At 35.2% G+C, this 14,180-nt stretch overlaps 1 protein-coding gene across 1 annotated transcript; it reads right to left on the bottom strand.

Moving 5' to 3' along the window:
- Window positions 1-224: 224 nt before the first annotated feature.
- On the bottom strand, window positions 225-13,624 carry LOC126824203 (sodium-coupled neutral amino acid transporter 7-like). The gene is made up of 9 exons (XM_050553388.2): window positions 13,618-13,624; window positions 10,724-10,845; window positions 9,716-9,914; window positions 4,587-4,728; window positions 3,470-3,568; window positions 2,911-2,968; window positions 1,474-1,733; window positions 1,077-1,276; window positions 225-448 (listed from the first exon to the last, which is right to left on the bottom strand). The coding sequence occupies exons 1-9, from the start codon at window positions 13,622-13,624 to the stop codon at window positions 225-227; spliced, it is 1,311 nt and encodes a 436-aa protein (XP_050409345.1).
- Window positions 13,625-14,180: the final 556 nt, after the last annotated feature.

Genomic DNA, 14,180 nt, shown 5'->3' with positions numbered 1-14,180 from the left:
TTAAATTTTATGGGCTGTACTAAATAGGACAAAATACCGAAACATTCCGAAATAAATCCGAAAAGTATCGACAAAAACACTGGAACACACCGAAAAAAACATTTTTGATATCAATTACAGAAAAAATTCGAAATACCTTAAATACAGAAATGTCACTAAATACCGAAAATCAACACTAATTACCGAATAAAAACATAGACCACACATATGAATTGTTAGGTGGGTCATGAGTCAGGCTCGGCCATGCATAAATAATCCCCCTTCACCTTGTATTTGGTTCCATGTAGATCCTTTTGTATAGCTTGACATAAAATCAAACCAAATATAAAAGCCCCTAATGTTAAGAACACACAAGCAAAAAATATCAAAAACTTGATACGATTCGAGTTCGGTTTGAATTTTGGAACTGCATCTTGTTGATCCAACATCGATTTCATCAAACACATACCTTAAAATATAAATAAAAATAAAATTTTATTTTAATATTTTGACGAATATCATTTTAGTGTTGAAAAAAACAAAGATCTTGGTTCCTTTCGATATTCGCACGTATCGGATTGTATCTTCCTGAATTATGGCCCTTGAATGTACAAAACATCGCGTTTTTAGCTTGTGGTCCCTCTAGAGGTCGCAATTATTATTTGATTTAAAAAAACGTTCGAATATATCACCGTTAAACCGTCGTATTTTCCTGGGTTATGGCTCCTGATTGTTCGAAAAATCCCACTTTTAGCATGCGGATTCTCTAGAGGTCACAATTTTTTGTTCCGATTTTAAAAACCGTTTAAATATAATCACCATTGCACCATAATGAAGGTTGAATTCGAATTTCGGGAAAATCGAAATGAAATTGCCGGACAAAATGCCGAACTGTGTATGCAAATTGTGTAAAAGTATGCTACGAAGGTTGTGGACCCTCTAGAGGTCACAATTTTTATCCGATTTTAATGTGGGCGTATCCTGCCTGGCAGCCGCTGGTTAAAATAAAAATAGGCCTTTTTAAATAGCGCGAGATTATCTGATACCCAGAATATATTTTTATACTCGCATGCTCACTTTATGTCAAACTCACTGACCTGGAAATAAAAAGATTAATAAGGCAGAAAGGGCTCCAAGAAACTGAATGACTACTCCTATATTTGGTATAAACATTGCCAAAACCACGGTGATCGTAAACCATATTAACGTTACAACAATCCGCATCTTTCTTTCGCGTTGTTCAATAACCTCTGGTGTTAATCCTAAAGCGATGTTCCACACGGAATCAAAAGCAGCTCTGAAAAAATGGAACATTTATTAAAGAGTTGAAATGAGATGAAAGCGGTATAACATCCCACAGCATAATAATATCTGATATGTCGTATAAGTTTAAATTTACCTGCCACAAAATAATAATATCTGACATGTTGTATATGTTTAAACTCCCACAAAATAATAATACCGGATAAGTTGTTTGTATATCTTTAAACTCACCTCCCGCAAAATAATAATATTCGATATGTTGTACATGATTTTACTGCTATTAATACTACGGCTATAACTATTGTGACATCGGGATCAAAGGATAATATAATATCGCTAGTTATTCCGTGTCCGAACTGCAAATATCCTAGAACACCTGTCACGGTATAAAATACTACACACAGTACCATCGCTACAGACACGGTTTTAGAAAACTCTTTTAAATTTCTTTTTTCCATACATGAATATATAGGAATAATGCTCACGTGGCACTGAAATTTAAACAAAATGTTCTTAAATTTATTTTTATCCATTCAGGAATAAATAAAACTAACGTTCGCGTGGTACTGCAATTCAAACAAACATAAAATATTAGGTTCTACTTCTTAATTTCTCATCAAAATACAAGTTAAAGAACATCTTATCTTTTTAATTCATAATAACACATAAAGTCTGTCAATGAGTCAACTGGCGTGGTTTCGATTCCCCGGTTGTACGTGACAAGGAGTAGGGTCGCCTGTCCAACCTCGTGGGTTTTCTCCGGGTCCCCCGGTTTCCTTCCACTACTAAAGACCCCTACGCGCAAGCGAATTATGGAAATAAAATTGACCCATATGATAGTCCCGAAATGACCTAGTTTGTGTCGAGTGGACGTTAAACCCCATTCCTCTCTCTCTCTCTCATAATAACACAACTTAATGGATTTAATACTTCTGAGTTTATCAAGCATTGATCAACAATTAATCATCCATTTACATTCATGACCAAAATAAATTATAACAATCAAAATATCAAAATTAAGTCCGAGATAATAACAACACTCTCTTTCCTATGACCGCGATTTTTAGCAAATTTTATAAAAATCGCTTGTTTGGTGCTGTTGAACGATTTGATTCGCAATCCATTAGGTATTAAATTATTGTTGTCCCGACCCCTTAGTAAAAATGTTAAATTGTTGTTCGTCTTGTATAGTTTATTATTGTTTCTCTACCACAAACCTTCACCTCAGAGCCAACAGAGAATCGTACCGACTTATTTATAGAGGGAACCAAATATAGAGAGAGTCGGGACAACTTATATATAGAGGGTTCCAAATATAGACAGAGTCGGGCCAACGTGTATACCGAGAGTCGGACCAACGTGTATACCGAGAGTAGTACCAACGAGAGTCAGACCAACTTATATATAGAGAGTCGGACCAACTTATATATAAGTTAGTCCGTCTATTCCAATTGCGATGTGTTCTTTAACATACACACCAACGTGTACACAGGACTTTAGTTGTTTGCCCCATAAGACGACCAGTTATTTTTCTGTGCCAGGACCCTCACCCCGAACAACCGACAAGAAGATACCATTCTGGAAAATCAGTGTAACTCTCTCGGAACCGAACCCAGGACATCCTAGTTAAAATAGGTAGAAAACAGGGAGTTATTTGCTTGAACCAACCTGATAAGCAAAACATATCTCTGGAATTACTAGAAATATATCCATCCAAGAGTTTGGTCTGAAAATAAATAATATACAAATCATTAAATTGTTTAGATTGCATTTTAGTAATCGGAATGGAAAAGAGAGAGAGAGAGAGAGAGAGAGAGAGAGAGAGAGAGAGAGATGGGGTTTAATTTCCACTCGACACACACTGCGTCATTTCGGGACTGACATTTGGTTCAATTTTATTCCAATGATTCGCTTGCGCGTAGGGGTCTTTATCAATGGAAGGCTGTCGGAGGACCCGGGAAGCCAAAAGGTTGGACAGGCGACTCTACTCCTTGTGACGTACAAGCGGAGAATCGAAACCACACCACTTGACTCAATGACAGACCTTATGATCCGCACACATTAATCATTTGACAACCCAACCGGCGAAATAGAAATACACAGGACAAGAGTCTATCGAATACACTGAATATTGTCCTTGGTTTATCACTTGTATCTTGTATAAAATATTTTACTTTGTTTTAACATAACTTGGTTTATCACTTGCATCTTGTATAAAATATCTTACTTTGTTTTAACATAAGCCGGTTTATCACTTGGATCTTGTGAAAAATATTTGACAGCCACTATAACCATTAAATATAAAATACCAGCCACGTCCACAAAACTGAAAGAAATATAGGACGACTATTTAAAACAAAGGTGAATTGAATATTTAGCAACATTCAGCATCCTCTCCACATAACATATAGAATATACATAGAGTATGGATATAAATAGAATATAAATAGAATATAAATATAAATAGAATATAAATAGAATAGAAATAGAATAGAATATAAATATAAAAAGAATATACATATAAAAAGAATATAAATGGAATATAAAGCATATAAATAGAATATAATATAAATGGAATATATAAAAAGAATATAAATAGAATGTAAATAAAATATGAATATAAATAGAATATATATAGAATATAAATAGAATATGGATATAAATAGAATAGAATATAAATGGAATATAAATAGAATGAATATAATAAAAATGGAATATAAAGCATATAAATGGAATATATATATATAGAAAATAAATGAAATATAAATAGAATATACATAGAAAATAAATGAAATATAAATAGAATATGATTAGCAAAAAAATGAATATAAATGTAGATTCTGATATTTTTTATTCCCGTCACGGCCAATCTATGGTTGTTGTAATTAAAAAGCTATGGCCGTTTTGCCCAAAATTTTAAGACATTTTGTCTATCGACAACTATAAGTTTAGCTAAAAATGTTTTGTTGAGCAATTTGTTAATCAATGTTAAAGAAACGTAATGTAAGAGTTAAATCTACCTATTGCAGATCTTTTTTCCTGTTATATAAATTAGTATTTAGACATTTATTCCCATGACAAGCCCATAATCATCCCTCTATGTCATTGGATGGCTTGGATAATAAATAGATTAGAACATGCTCGCCATTTAATAATTTAACAATAAAATAGATAACCAAGACTTTGTTTATTATGATAGCAATCAAAACTATTTGTCAAAACACTTGCTCAGAAATTTTTTATATTATAGCAAGTACGACCAGCTTTTTTTTTTATCTAAATCTTAATTAATCAATCTAAATCCATTTAAAAATTAGATATAAAAAACATAAAAAAATAATTACCTGGCATATGTTAAGGAATCAATCCTTTTAGAAAAACAGAGTGGTAAGATAAATAAGAGTGAAGTCACCACTATGGTAAAACGTCTATACATATAAACTGGTTTGTCATGACAATACGTTTCTTTACTTACAAACAAAAAAACTGAAATGAAAAGATCAACTACAGCTTACATCTTCGGGTTGTTGGCCGAATGGTTCAAAACTTGTGAGTTATAATTTAAAGTCATATGGGTATAGGTCTTTCAGTTCAGCTGGTCCTAGATTATGGAACGAACTTCCACAACAGATCAAGAATCAACAAACTTTTAATCAATTTAAATCCGTACTAAAGACTTTCCTGTTTCGACAGTTTTACCAGAAGAGCCATTACTAAAAGCGTTTTGAGCATGTGTCAACATGGAGAAGACGCTATATAAAATAAATGAAATGAAATGAAATGGAGTTTAACGTCCTACTGTTCTGCTCCTAACCTGGGCTAATGAAGACGGGCATACGCCATACAGTGTGCTATGAGGGAAATTTTGCCCGGACAGCGGCACTACGGCCTACTCTTATATCGAATTCCAACTGCCAAGGGATCTTCTACGTGCACGCCAATGTGTACACGGGACCTCGGTTTTTCGTCCCATCCGAACGACTAGACAGCTTTCCTTTTCAGCCCCTCCGTCCTGCATCAACGCTATATAAAAACCCATTATTATTATATTTTAATGTCTGTCATTGTGTCAAGTGGCGTTGTTGCAATTCCACTATTGTACCTGACATGGGGTAATGTCGTTTGTCCTATTTCGGGGATTTCCTCCAACAGCTAAAAACCCCTACGCGTAATGACCTAATTTGTGTTGGGTGGCTGTTATAAACACCATTCCTCTCTCTTGTAAAATGAAAATTTAAAATGAAATCAAATCAAAGTTATTTTGCAATTTGAGTATTAGGACATATGAACACAAATGGTGGAAATAGATTTGATTTAATGTGTCCACCACCGATTAAATATAAATTCAAATAGATATGGAATATGGACAACAGATTTTATTAGTTTGTGACGATGACATGTTATCTAAAAAAACCAACACAATTTATATGGAAAAGAATCACTGGTTTATACACATATAGCACGACGTTTAATTTGTACTTGATAACATAACATTAAGAGAATGCTTGTCGAAACGTCGTGCTATATGTGTATACACCAGTGATTCTTTTCCATATAAATTGTTCCGGCGTGGTTCCCCCTTGTCAGTGATGCAGGACGGAGGGCCTGACAAGGACAGCTGTCTAGTCCTTCGGATGAGACGAAACACCGAGGTCCCGTGTATACATTGGAATGCACGTAAAAGATTCCTTGGCAGTTGGAATTCGATTTAAGAGTAGGCGATAGTGCCGCTGCCCGGGCAAAATGTCCCCGTCAGTCTAATAACTACATTAAGAAATTGATTGACATAGTGAAATTAAGGTAACCGTATTAGAATCCGTGTAAAATCATTGCCGAAGAAACTCGTCAAAAAATATTGGATCAAATAAATACTAAAGATAGTGTTAGATGTGGAGTCGGGGCAGAACAGTAGCACGTTAAACCCCATTTCAGTTCATTTCATTTTGTTATATGTGGAACAAGTCACCACTCCAGTTGGAAAATATTAATTTAGTCCTATTAAATAATGGTGACCCAACATATATCGGTTCTGGCAACAAACTGGGCGAATCCCATCATGACCTTACCCTTACGTAGGGGGTTGGATGGCCGAATGATTAGCACGTGCGCGCTGTATTATAAGGCTTGTCATTGAGTCAACTGGCGTGGTTTCGAATCCCCCGTTGTACGTGACAAGGAGTAGGGTTGCCTGTCCAACCTCGTGGGTTTTCTCCGGGTTCTCCGGTTTCCTTCCACTGCTAATGACCAAGTGAATTATTGAAATAAAATTAAACCATATGTTAGTCCCGAAATGACCTACTCTGTGTCGAGTGGACGTTAAACCCCATCTCTCTCTCTCTCTCTCGCTCTCTCTCTCTCTCTCTCTCCCTCTCTCCCTTACGTTTCCCAGTATAGCTTTAAATTGTAAGTGGCAAGTCATGAATAATACACTGGACAGTGATCATCTAATAGTCATAACTTAAATAAACTCCATCGTAAATAAAGAACAAGTCACGCGCAAACAAGCAAATTGGACTCATACACGATAAAGATATCATACATGAGGATGCCTGAGCAGTGGATTCACATTAAAAATGTTCTTTCTTTTTGTTTTTTGATATTGGCGAATATCGAAAAACGAGTTCGTTTTATCGATATTCAAACTTGAATCTTAAAATAGCACATTTAATGGATGCATATCTGCAGAATATCTCCAAAACATATTTGATTAAATAAGTATTCTAAAACGAATTAAAGATATCATAAATGGGGATGTATGAGCAGTGGATTCATATATAAAAAGCTCTGATTAAACACAGATTCTATTTCGTTTCGTTTTTATAGTTCAAAATTTCGTTTTACTTGTCTTTACTACACCAGGATCTAGAAGAGTTGTTATCATTGATGTGTTCTAAATGGTGTGAGCGATAAGCCAATGAAACAGTATGTTACGGAGAGCTTTAGGCGTGTTTTAAACGGAACTGTGGGTAATCCACTAGTAACATCAATGCTGGTTGGTTAATCGAATGTCTGACGTCATAGCGTCAAAAGTCGCTCGCATAACCTATGACGTGACCTGTCGCAACAACCGGTCAGATCTTCATGCAGTGTAGGCCATCGAAAGTATAAAAAAACGAAACGAAATATAGATCTGTATTTTAATCAGATTGAATCAAATGTGTTTTTGAGACATTCTGTAGATGTATATCAATCAAATCTGCTTTTTTGAGATTCAAGTTTGAATATCAAAAAACGAGTAGCTCGTTTTTCGACATTCGCCAATATCAAAAAACAAGGAACAAGAGGATTTTTTATGTGAATCCACTGCTAAGGCATCCTCATTTATGATAACTTTAGTTCGTTTTAGAAAACTGATTTAATCAAATGTGTTTTGGAAACATTCTGTAGATATTCATCCAGCAGATCTGCTTTTTTGAGATTCAAGTCTGAATATCGAAAAACGAGTAGCTCGTTGTTTTTCGTTATTTGCCAATACTGTTTTCAATATTCACCAATATCGAAAAACGAAAATCGAGCTAACTTCACACTGTCTGAGATTAGACAGCTTCTAGGCGTGACCTTTGATCGCTAAATGGCTTTGATACCACTCATTGAAAATGTTGTTAACAGCGAATTAAAGTTAGTTGCGCAAAATAGAGAACTACACTACTGGTCACGAAAAAATAACTGGTTGTGTAGACCAGGTTGGTGGCTAAAATAAAATTAATTTAGGGAACTACCTATTTTGTTACAACTGGGAGAATCTCTTGTTGTAGGACAGTATGGCGGATCAGTTTTCTGAATGATTTCATATTATAAATATTAAAAAATACAAAAGAAACACAGGCCTACACAACCATTTATTAATATAACTGGTTGTGTAGACCAGACTGGCGGCTAAGCCACTTGGGAGCTTTAAGGCTATCACAATAAATTAACATTAATGTATAGTACTACATATCTTGTTACAGCAGGGGAAAGAACTCTAGTTGTAGGACAGTGTGGCGGGCCAGGTTGCTGAATGATTTTATATAATAATATATTAGGGAAATTAATGTAGGGAACTATACATGTATCTAGTTACTCAGGAAGTAACTATTGTTGTAGGAGAGTATAGTCGATCTTCTAATGAATGATTTGATATAATTATATTACGGGAAAAAAGACGAAAGCAATGAAATGAAGGGGGTTTAACGTCCTACTGTTCTGCTCCGACTGGCCTAAAAAAGACGGAATGACAAAAGAAACATGAACTTCCACAACCATTTTATTAATATTGAAAGAGCATATAAATCTATTTAATTTGTGTTCTAAAGTTTGATGTCATGTATTATTCTTATAGATGTTTAAATTGTTCTATTTTGTTTAGTTGCTGGCTAAGGTAACATTTATCTGGGAAGAGTCAACCAATACTTCAATGAACTACTGCCGATATTTGATTTTATACGTTGAACTAGGGAACTGTTTTAAAGGACTTGAAATTTTTAACTATATATCATACGAACAGGTATTAATTTGTGGGGGTTTTTTTACTGCAAGAACTTAGCTTTTTCAAATAAAGCAGGCGCATTCTTATTCCCCACGAGGTTTTGTCTAACCGCACTGTTGGCACCAAAAATCAGTCAGCTAGAACTCCTGTTTTAACTTCTTGTGGAGTTAACCCGTCCTTTCTTCTAACATGCGAATTTTAACACCGTGTTTTAAAGTGACATTTTGATATACATTATGCTTATACCCATTTGCTTTTTTTTAAAATTATTACTCCTTCATATGTAAATAACTGAATTAAATCAACCTGTCCATAATATCATATTATATTGTATTGGACGTTAAATTTATAATAAACAACAATAAGTTGTTACTGTACTTGCTTGAAAACACTCTTCAAAACTTCGGCCAAATAATTTACTAATTGATCTTCCATAATTATGTTTTATGTGTAGGATAGAGCACGAGACTGGGGTTTTGCTGGGGACAGAAAGACCTGAGAAAAAGGAAAACCAAGGCCGCAAGTGTTTTTTTTTTAAGTCTTTCTTCCACAGCATAACCAAAGTCGAGGACTTTATCTTGCTTACAAACCGTCTATGTTTACATGTACGTAAAATGAGAATATCTCAGAATTCCAGTAAGAAAAACCTTACATCATGTTTTCTTATGGAAAAAAAATACCCTAGAAGAATAACCCGACACAGGTTTAAAGAAAAACTTTCCGAAAAATAACCCCAAATTCCTCTCTATATATTCAGACCGCAAGTTATTCCAGGCAGGGAATATACCCCAAAGATCAGAGAGATTTACTGTTATAGGTTTATAAAGTTTATTAGAAACATTCTTGATAATTATCTTATAAACACACTTTGTGTGGAAACTTTTTAAAACTTGCAGGGAAGGAGTTATCGATATTGAACATGTTATATAACGGGACATGACAAGTTCTATTTATTTTTCAGATAGAATCTTAGCTGTGAATAATGTAATATTTACAATAACTTACATTCCTCCCATAGGTCACCAATAATAATTAGAAAGGTTATACACGCCCCAAAACAATACCAAAAAAGACAAATGGCCGCCCCTGTCTGAGCCTTCTTTCCACAAACTGATAAAACTACATCTTGATACGTTGTCGCTTGTTTTAAATCAGAACAGTAGACCAATATCATGATGGCCGCCACGATGAACACAAGCAATATCTGGAAAAAAATATAGAAATGATTTTAATGTCTTGTCAACAAAATACTTCAGTCATTTTGGTTCAAACCCCCGGGGGGTATGGGGGGGATGACCGAATGGTTAGCACATGCGCGCTGTATCACACGACCTGTCATTGAGTCAACTGGCGTGGTTTCGAATCCCCGGTTGTACGTGACAAGGAGTAGGGTTGCCTGTCCAACCTCGTGGGTTTTCTCCGGGTCCTCCGGTTTCCACCCACTGCTAAAGACCCCTACGCGCAAGCGAATTATTGAAATAAAATTAAACCATATGTTAGTCCCGAAATGGCCTAGTTTATGTCGAGTGGACGTTAAACACCATCTCTCTCTCTCTCTCAAACCAGCGGTTGGGGTGGTCTATAGTGTCGCGCTTCAAGCTCAATCTGGCCGGTCACCTCTGATTTGCGGTTTCGATCCCTGGTGTGATTCTATTTGGCTTGGAGATGGGGGGGGGGGGGGGGCTTCTCAACCCCGTGGGTTTACCCCAGGTACTCCGGTTTCATCCCACAGGAAATACGCAGCTGATGGGTTAACGTCTGCTTCAAGTAGAAACTTGCTTCTGTATACGGGCAGATAATTTGAATTCGTGAATACTCTCTGAACGGCCAAGGGGTTAGTGGAGTAGACCGGAGGGAAGCGAGGATGTTTGAATGTTAAAGGCAACAACCACGCTTCCAGCCTGATTATAACCAGCTGGAAAATTGTATCAGAAGAAGAAGAAATATGCTCTTGTCGTTCTCAATCCTTCGGAGCAAGATATTTTTATTTTATTTTAACAGCTATGAACTTACTGATTGTATGCTTATAGCAACCAACACACCTCCAGCCTGATCATACGCGGCTGGAAAATAGATCAATCCAGGACCAAGAGCTTCATTTACCATCAAAAACGACGAACTGAACCATGATGAACCTAAATGTGTGCGAAGTTTCAAATTGTAAATAATAGACAATGGTGGATAACTATCAAACTTAACACCAACTGAATCACAGAAAACATTTGACAGCAAAACAAATAAAATTTGCGTCCTTAGAAAGCAAGATTGAGAAAACCTTATACATTTCTACACCAAGCAGAAATGACGATCTATGTTGCCTTGAACATTAGTAATTGATTGAATGCTAAAATTAATTGAATCATGCCCAAATACATTTGTGATTAAAGATACATTAAAGATACATTTGTTATGCAAGATACATTAAAGATACATTTGTTATGCAAGATACATTAAAGATACATTTATTATGCAAGATACATTAAAGATACATTTGTTATGCAAGATACATTAAAGATACATTTGTGATTAAAGATACATTAAAGATACATTTGTGATTAAAGATACATTAAAGATACATTTGTTATGCAAGATACATTAAAGATACATTTGTTATGCAAGATACATTAAAGATACATTTGTTATGCAAGATGCATTAAAGATACATTTGTTATGCAAGATACATTAAAGATACATTTGTGATTAAAGATACATTAAAGATACATTTGTTATGCAAGATACATTAAAGATACATTTGTTATGCAAGATACATTAAATTAGGGAATTAGGGAAAGACTTGGCCATTCTGCCCACTGTCTAATTTTTGATTTTCAAGTATTATTGCCATGACGACAGTGATGATGATGATGATGATGGTGATACTTCTTCACGTTTCAGCCAATTCCTTCATTCGCTAAAAACAGAGAGAGAAATGTGGTTTAACGCCCACTCGCCACTAGGTCATTTCGGGACTAACACATGGTTCAATTTTATTTCAATAATTCGCTTGCGCGTAGGGGTCTTTAGCAGTGGGAGGAAACCGGAGGACCCGGAGAAAACCCACGAGGTTGTACAGGCGACCCTACTCCTTGTCAAGTACAACCGGGGAATCGAAACCCCGCCTGTTGACTCAATGACAGACCGTATGATACAGCGCAGCGCGCACGTGCTAACCATTCGGCCATCCAACCCCCCTCTCTAAAAACAATAAGGAAATTAATTGTCATGTGTTTGGTACTATAATATGAATTGTATTATTCTGAAGGAAAACGTGTTTGGTAGTATTACAAGAGCCATCAGTAGAAAGCACGTTCACTGTTCTTTTCAAATATATAAATAATTTTCTGGCACAATTATATTTACTTGCCTTGAAAAGTGAAAAGGTGGGGGGGATATGAAATAAAAATGCGGGGATTAATCCAAAATTCCTTCTGTCTATACTGAAAAGTAAAGTTAATCCTCTCTTGAAATGTATTTTTTATATTTTCGGCGGAATGCATATATACTTTTTAAAATTAAAATTGATACAAGTTTGGTAGCCTTTACTGGCTGAATTAAAGAGAGTGGTGGGGTGGGGCGAGTGTTTAATGTCAAAATACGTGTCTTAATACGAAATCCCAGTTATTGTGTCATACATTACCGGAAAGTAGGTTTCTATGGCTCTTTAAATCTGCTTATCATTTTCTTGCACATTCACGATTACATACTTTAGAAGAGATAAAAGCATTTTTATTTTGAGCAAAGAAATGGGTTACTAAAAATAGACTACTTTCAATTCATTTTATTTATCGAAGGCTCGAATTAGCCCATACCGAGCACGTGATTACACTCAAGTCATGGTCATCCAGCGAATTTGGTAGTGAGGGCCAGATTGATTCGCAGTTAGTGAAGGGTAAGTATTCTTAGTGAAGGATGAGATAGTGAGGGCTGACTTGATCTCGGCTATGGACAGCACTCTATTATACATGGCCGCTTCACCATTGATAAATAAAGTCGACAACCCGACAAACCGACATCACGACATTACGACATCACGACATTACGACATCACGACATTTTTATGCGACATTACGACATGTTTACGCGACAATACGACATTCCTAATGTCGTGGTGTCGGGTGAAAATGTCCTAGTGTCGGGTTAAAAATGTCGTGATGCCGTGTTGTCGTGGTGTCGGGTTATAAGGCGACAACCCGACAACCCGACATCACGACATGATACCAATCAGCCAACATATTATTCACAATTGCCTTAGTGGAGCTAATTGATAAATCAAATGATTAGATTTTCATTGTCATTTTAGCAGGAAACGGTTTCATTAAAAACCGAACAAGGGAAAAATACAGAAGATATGGTAGAAGTCGGGACAAAATACAAACCCAGATTTAAGTGGACGCAAGCCATCCTGTTTCTACAGAAAGAAATTACAAAGATTTTTCTGATACCATGGCAACTACATTCAGAAACTGATAGAAATGGATAAAACAGGCTTCTGTCAGAATAAATCATATTTGGTAAGAATTTGGATAGCCAAGAAAGTTCAATACAAGCTGCTAGGCAAAAGAAATTAAAATGAAACAATGCATTTATGAGAGGAGTAAGATTGTAGTCTTTGCTTGTAAGAGAACAAAAATAAATATGATGTTGCCGTGTGTATATTTTTACAGTAGATATAGCAGTTTAAAAATGATGGACAATAATTTTACTTTTCAAATAGATTTTAATAGATTTTAAAAGGTTATATTCAAATTGTGGAAAAAAATAGAGACTCAATATGTGGCAAAATAATTTGTTTATTTAAACATTCTGAACCATAGAGAGTATGTTTATTGCCTACGTTATTTATTTTTCAGGTTAGAAAATTCTTTGAAGAGTATTGATGTATGATAGCAACAACAAGAGAATCCAACCATACATTTTGGATATTAACCCATCTAATAATTTTATAATTCTGAAAAAGAATGCAGTGATTGTGAAAACTAATAAGTTATCTGTTGCATTTGAGGTGTTATTTAATTATATTTTTTTTTTTGTTTTTAATGTTAAGTACTCTTCCCAAACACAATTATATTTTAATTCGCTCCAGAAATTTGTGTAAAATATAGAATGTAAAGTGACCTATCAAAATCACTTAGAATTTGATCGGAAATCATAAAGTATTATATAGGCACTATCTAGAAACCAAATCTAGATCGAATATACAAAAACTTACAAAATAAACTTCAGGTACATTAAGGAGATTTTTCCTTGTTTATAATATGAAATATGGTTTTACATCCTACTTTTCTATGTTATGAAGGTAATTCTGCCCTGGCAGCATTGCTACAACTTACTCTTTTATTAAATATTTCAACTGTCATTCCATCCGAGCGACTATACATTGCCTCTTGGCATGTACTACACCACTGACACACCCGATTAGATTTTATTACATACTTCGAGAAGGTATTTGTTGAGTAATAAAACCTTTTAG

This window comes from Patella vulgata, chromosome 6 (assembly GCF_932274485.2).
Source record: "Patella vulgata chromosome 6, xgPatVulg1.2, whole genome shotgun sequence".
In the NCBI taxonomy this organism is placed as follows: Eukaryota; Metazoa; Mollusca; class Gastropoda; family Patellidae; genus Patella; species Patella vulgata.
Note: the sequence above shows the minus strand (reverse complement) of the source record. Positions and strands in the feature narration are given on the sequence as shown.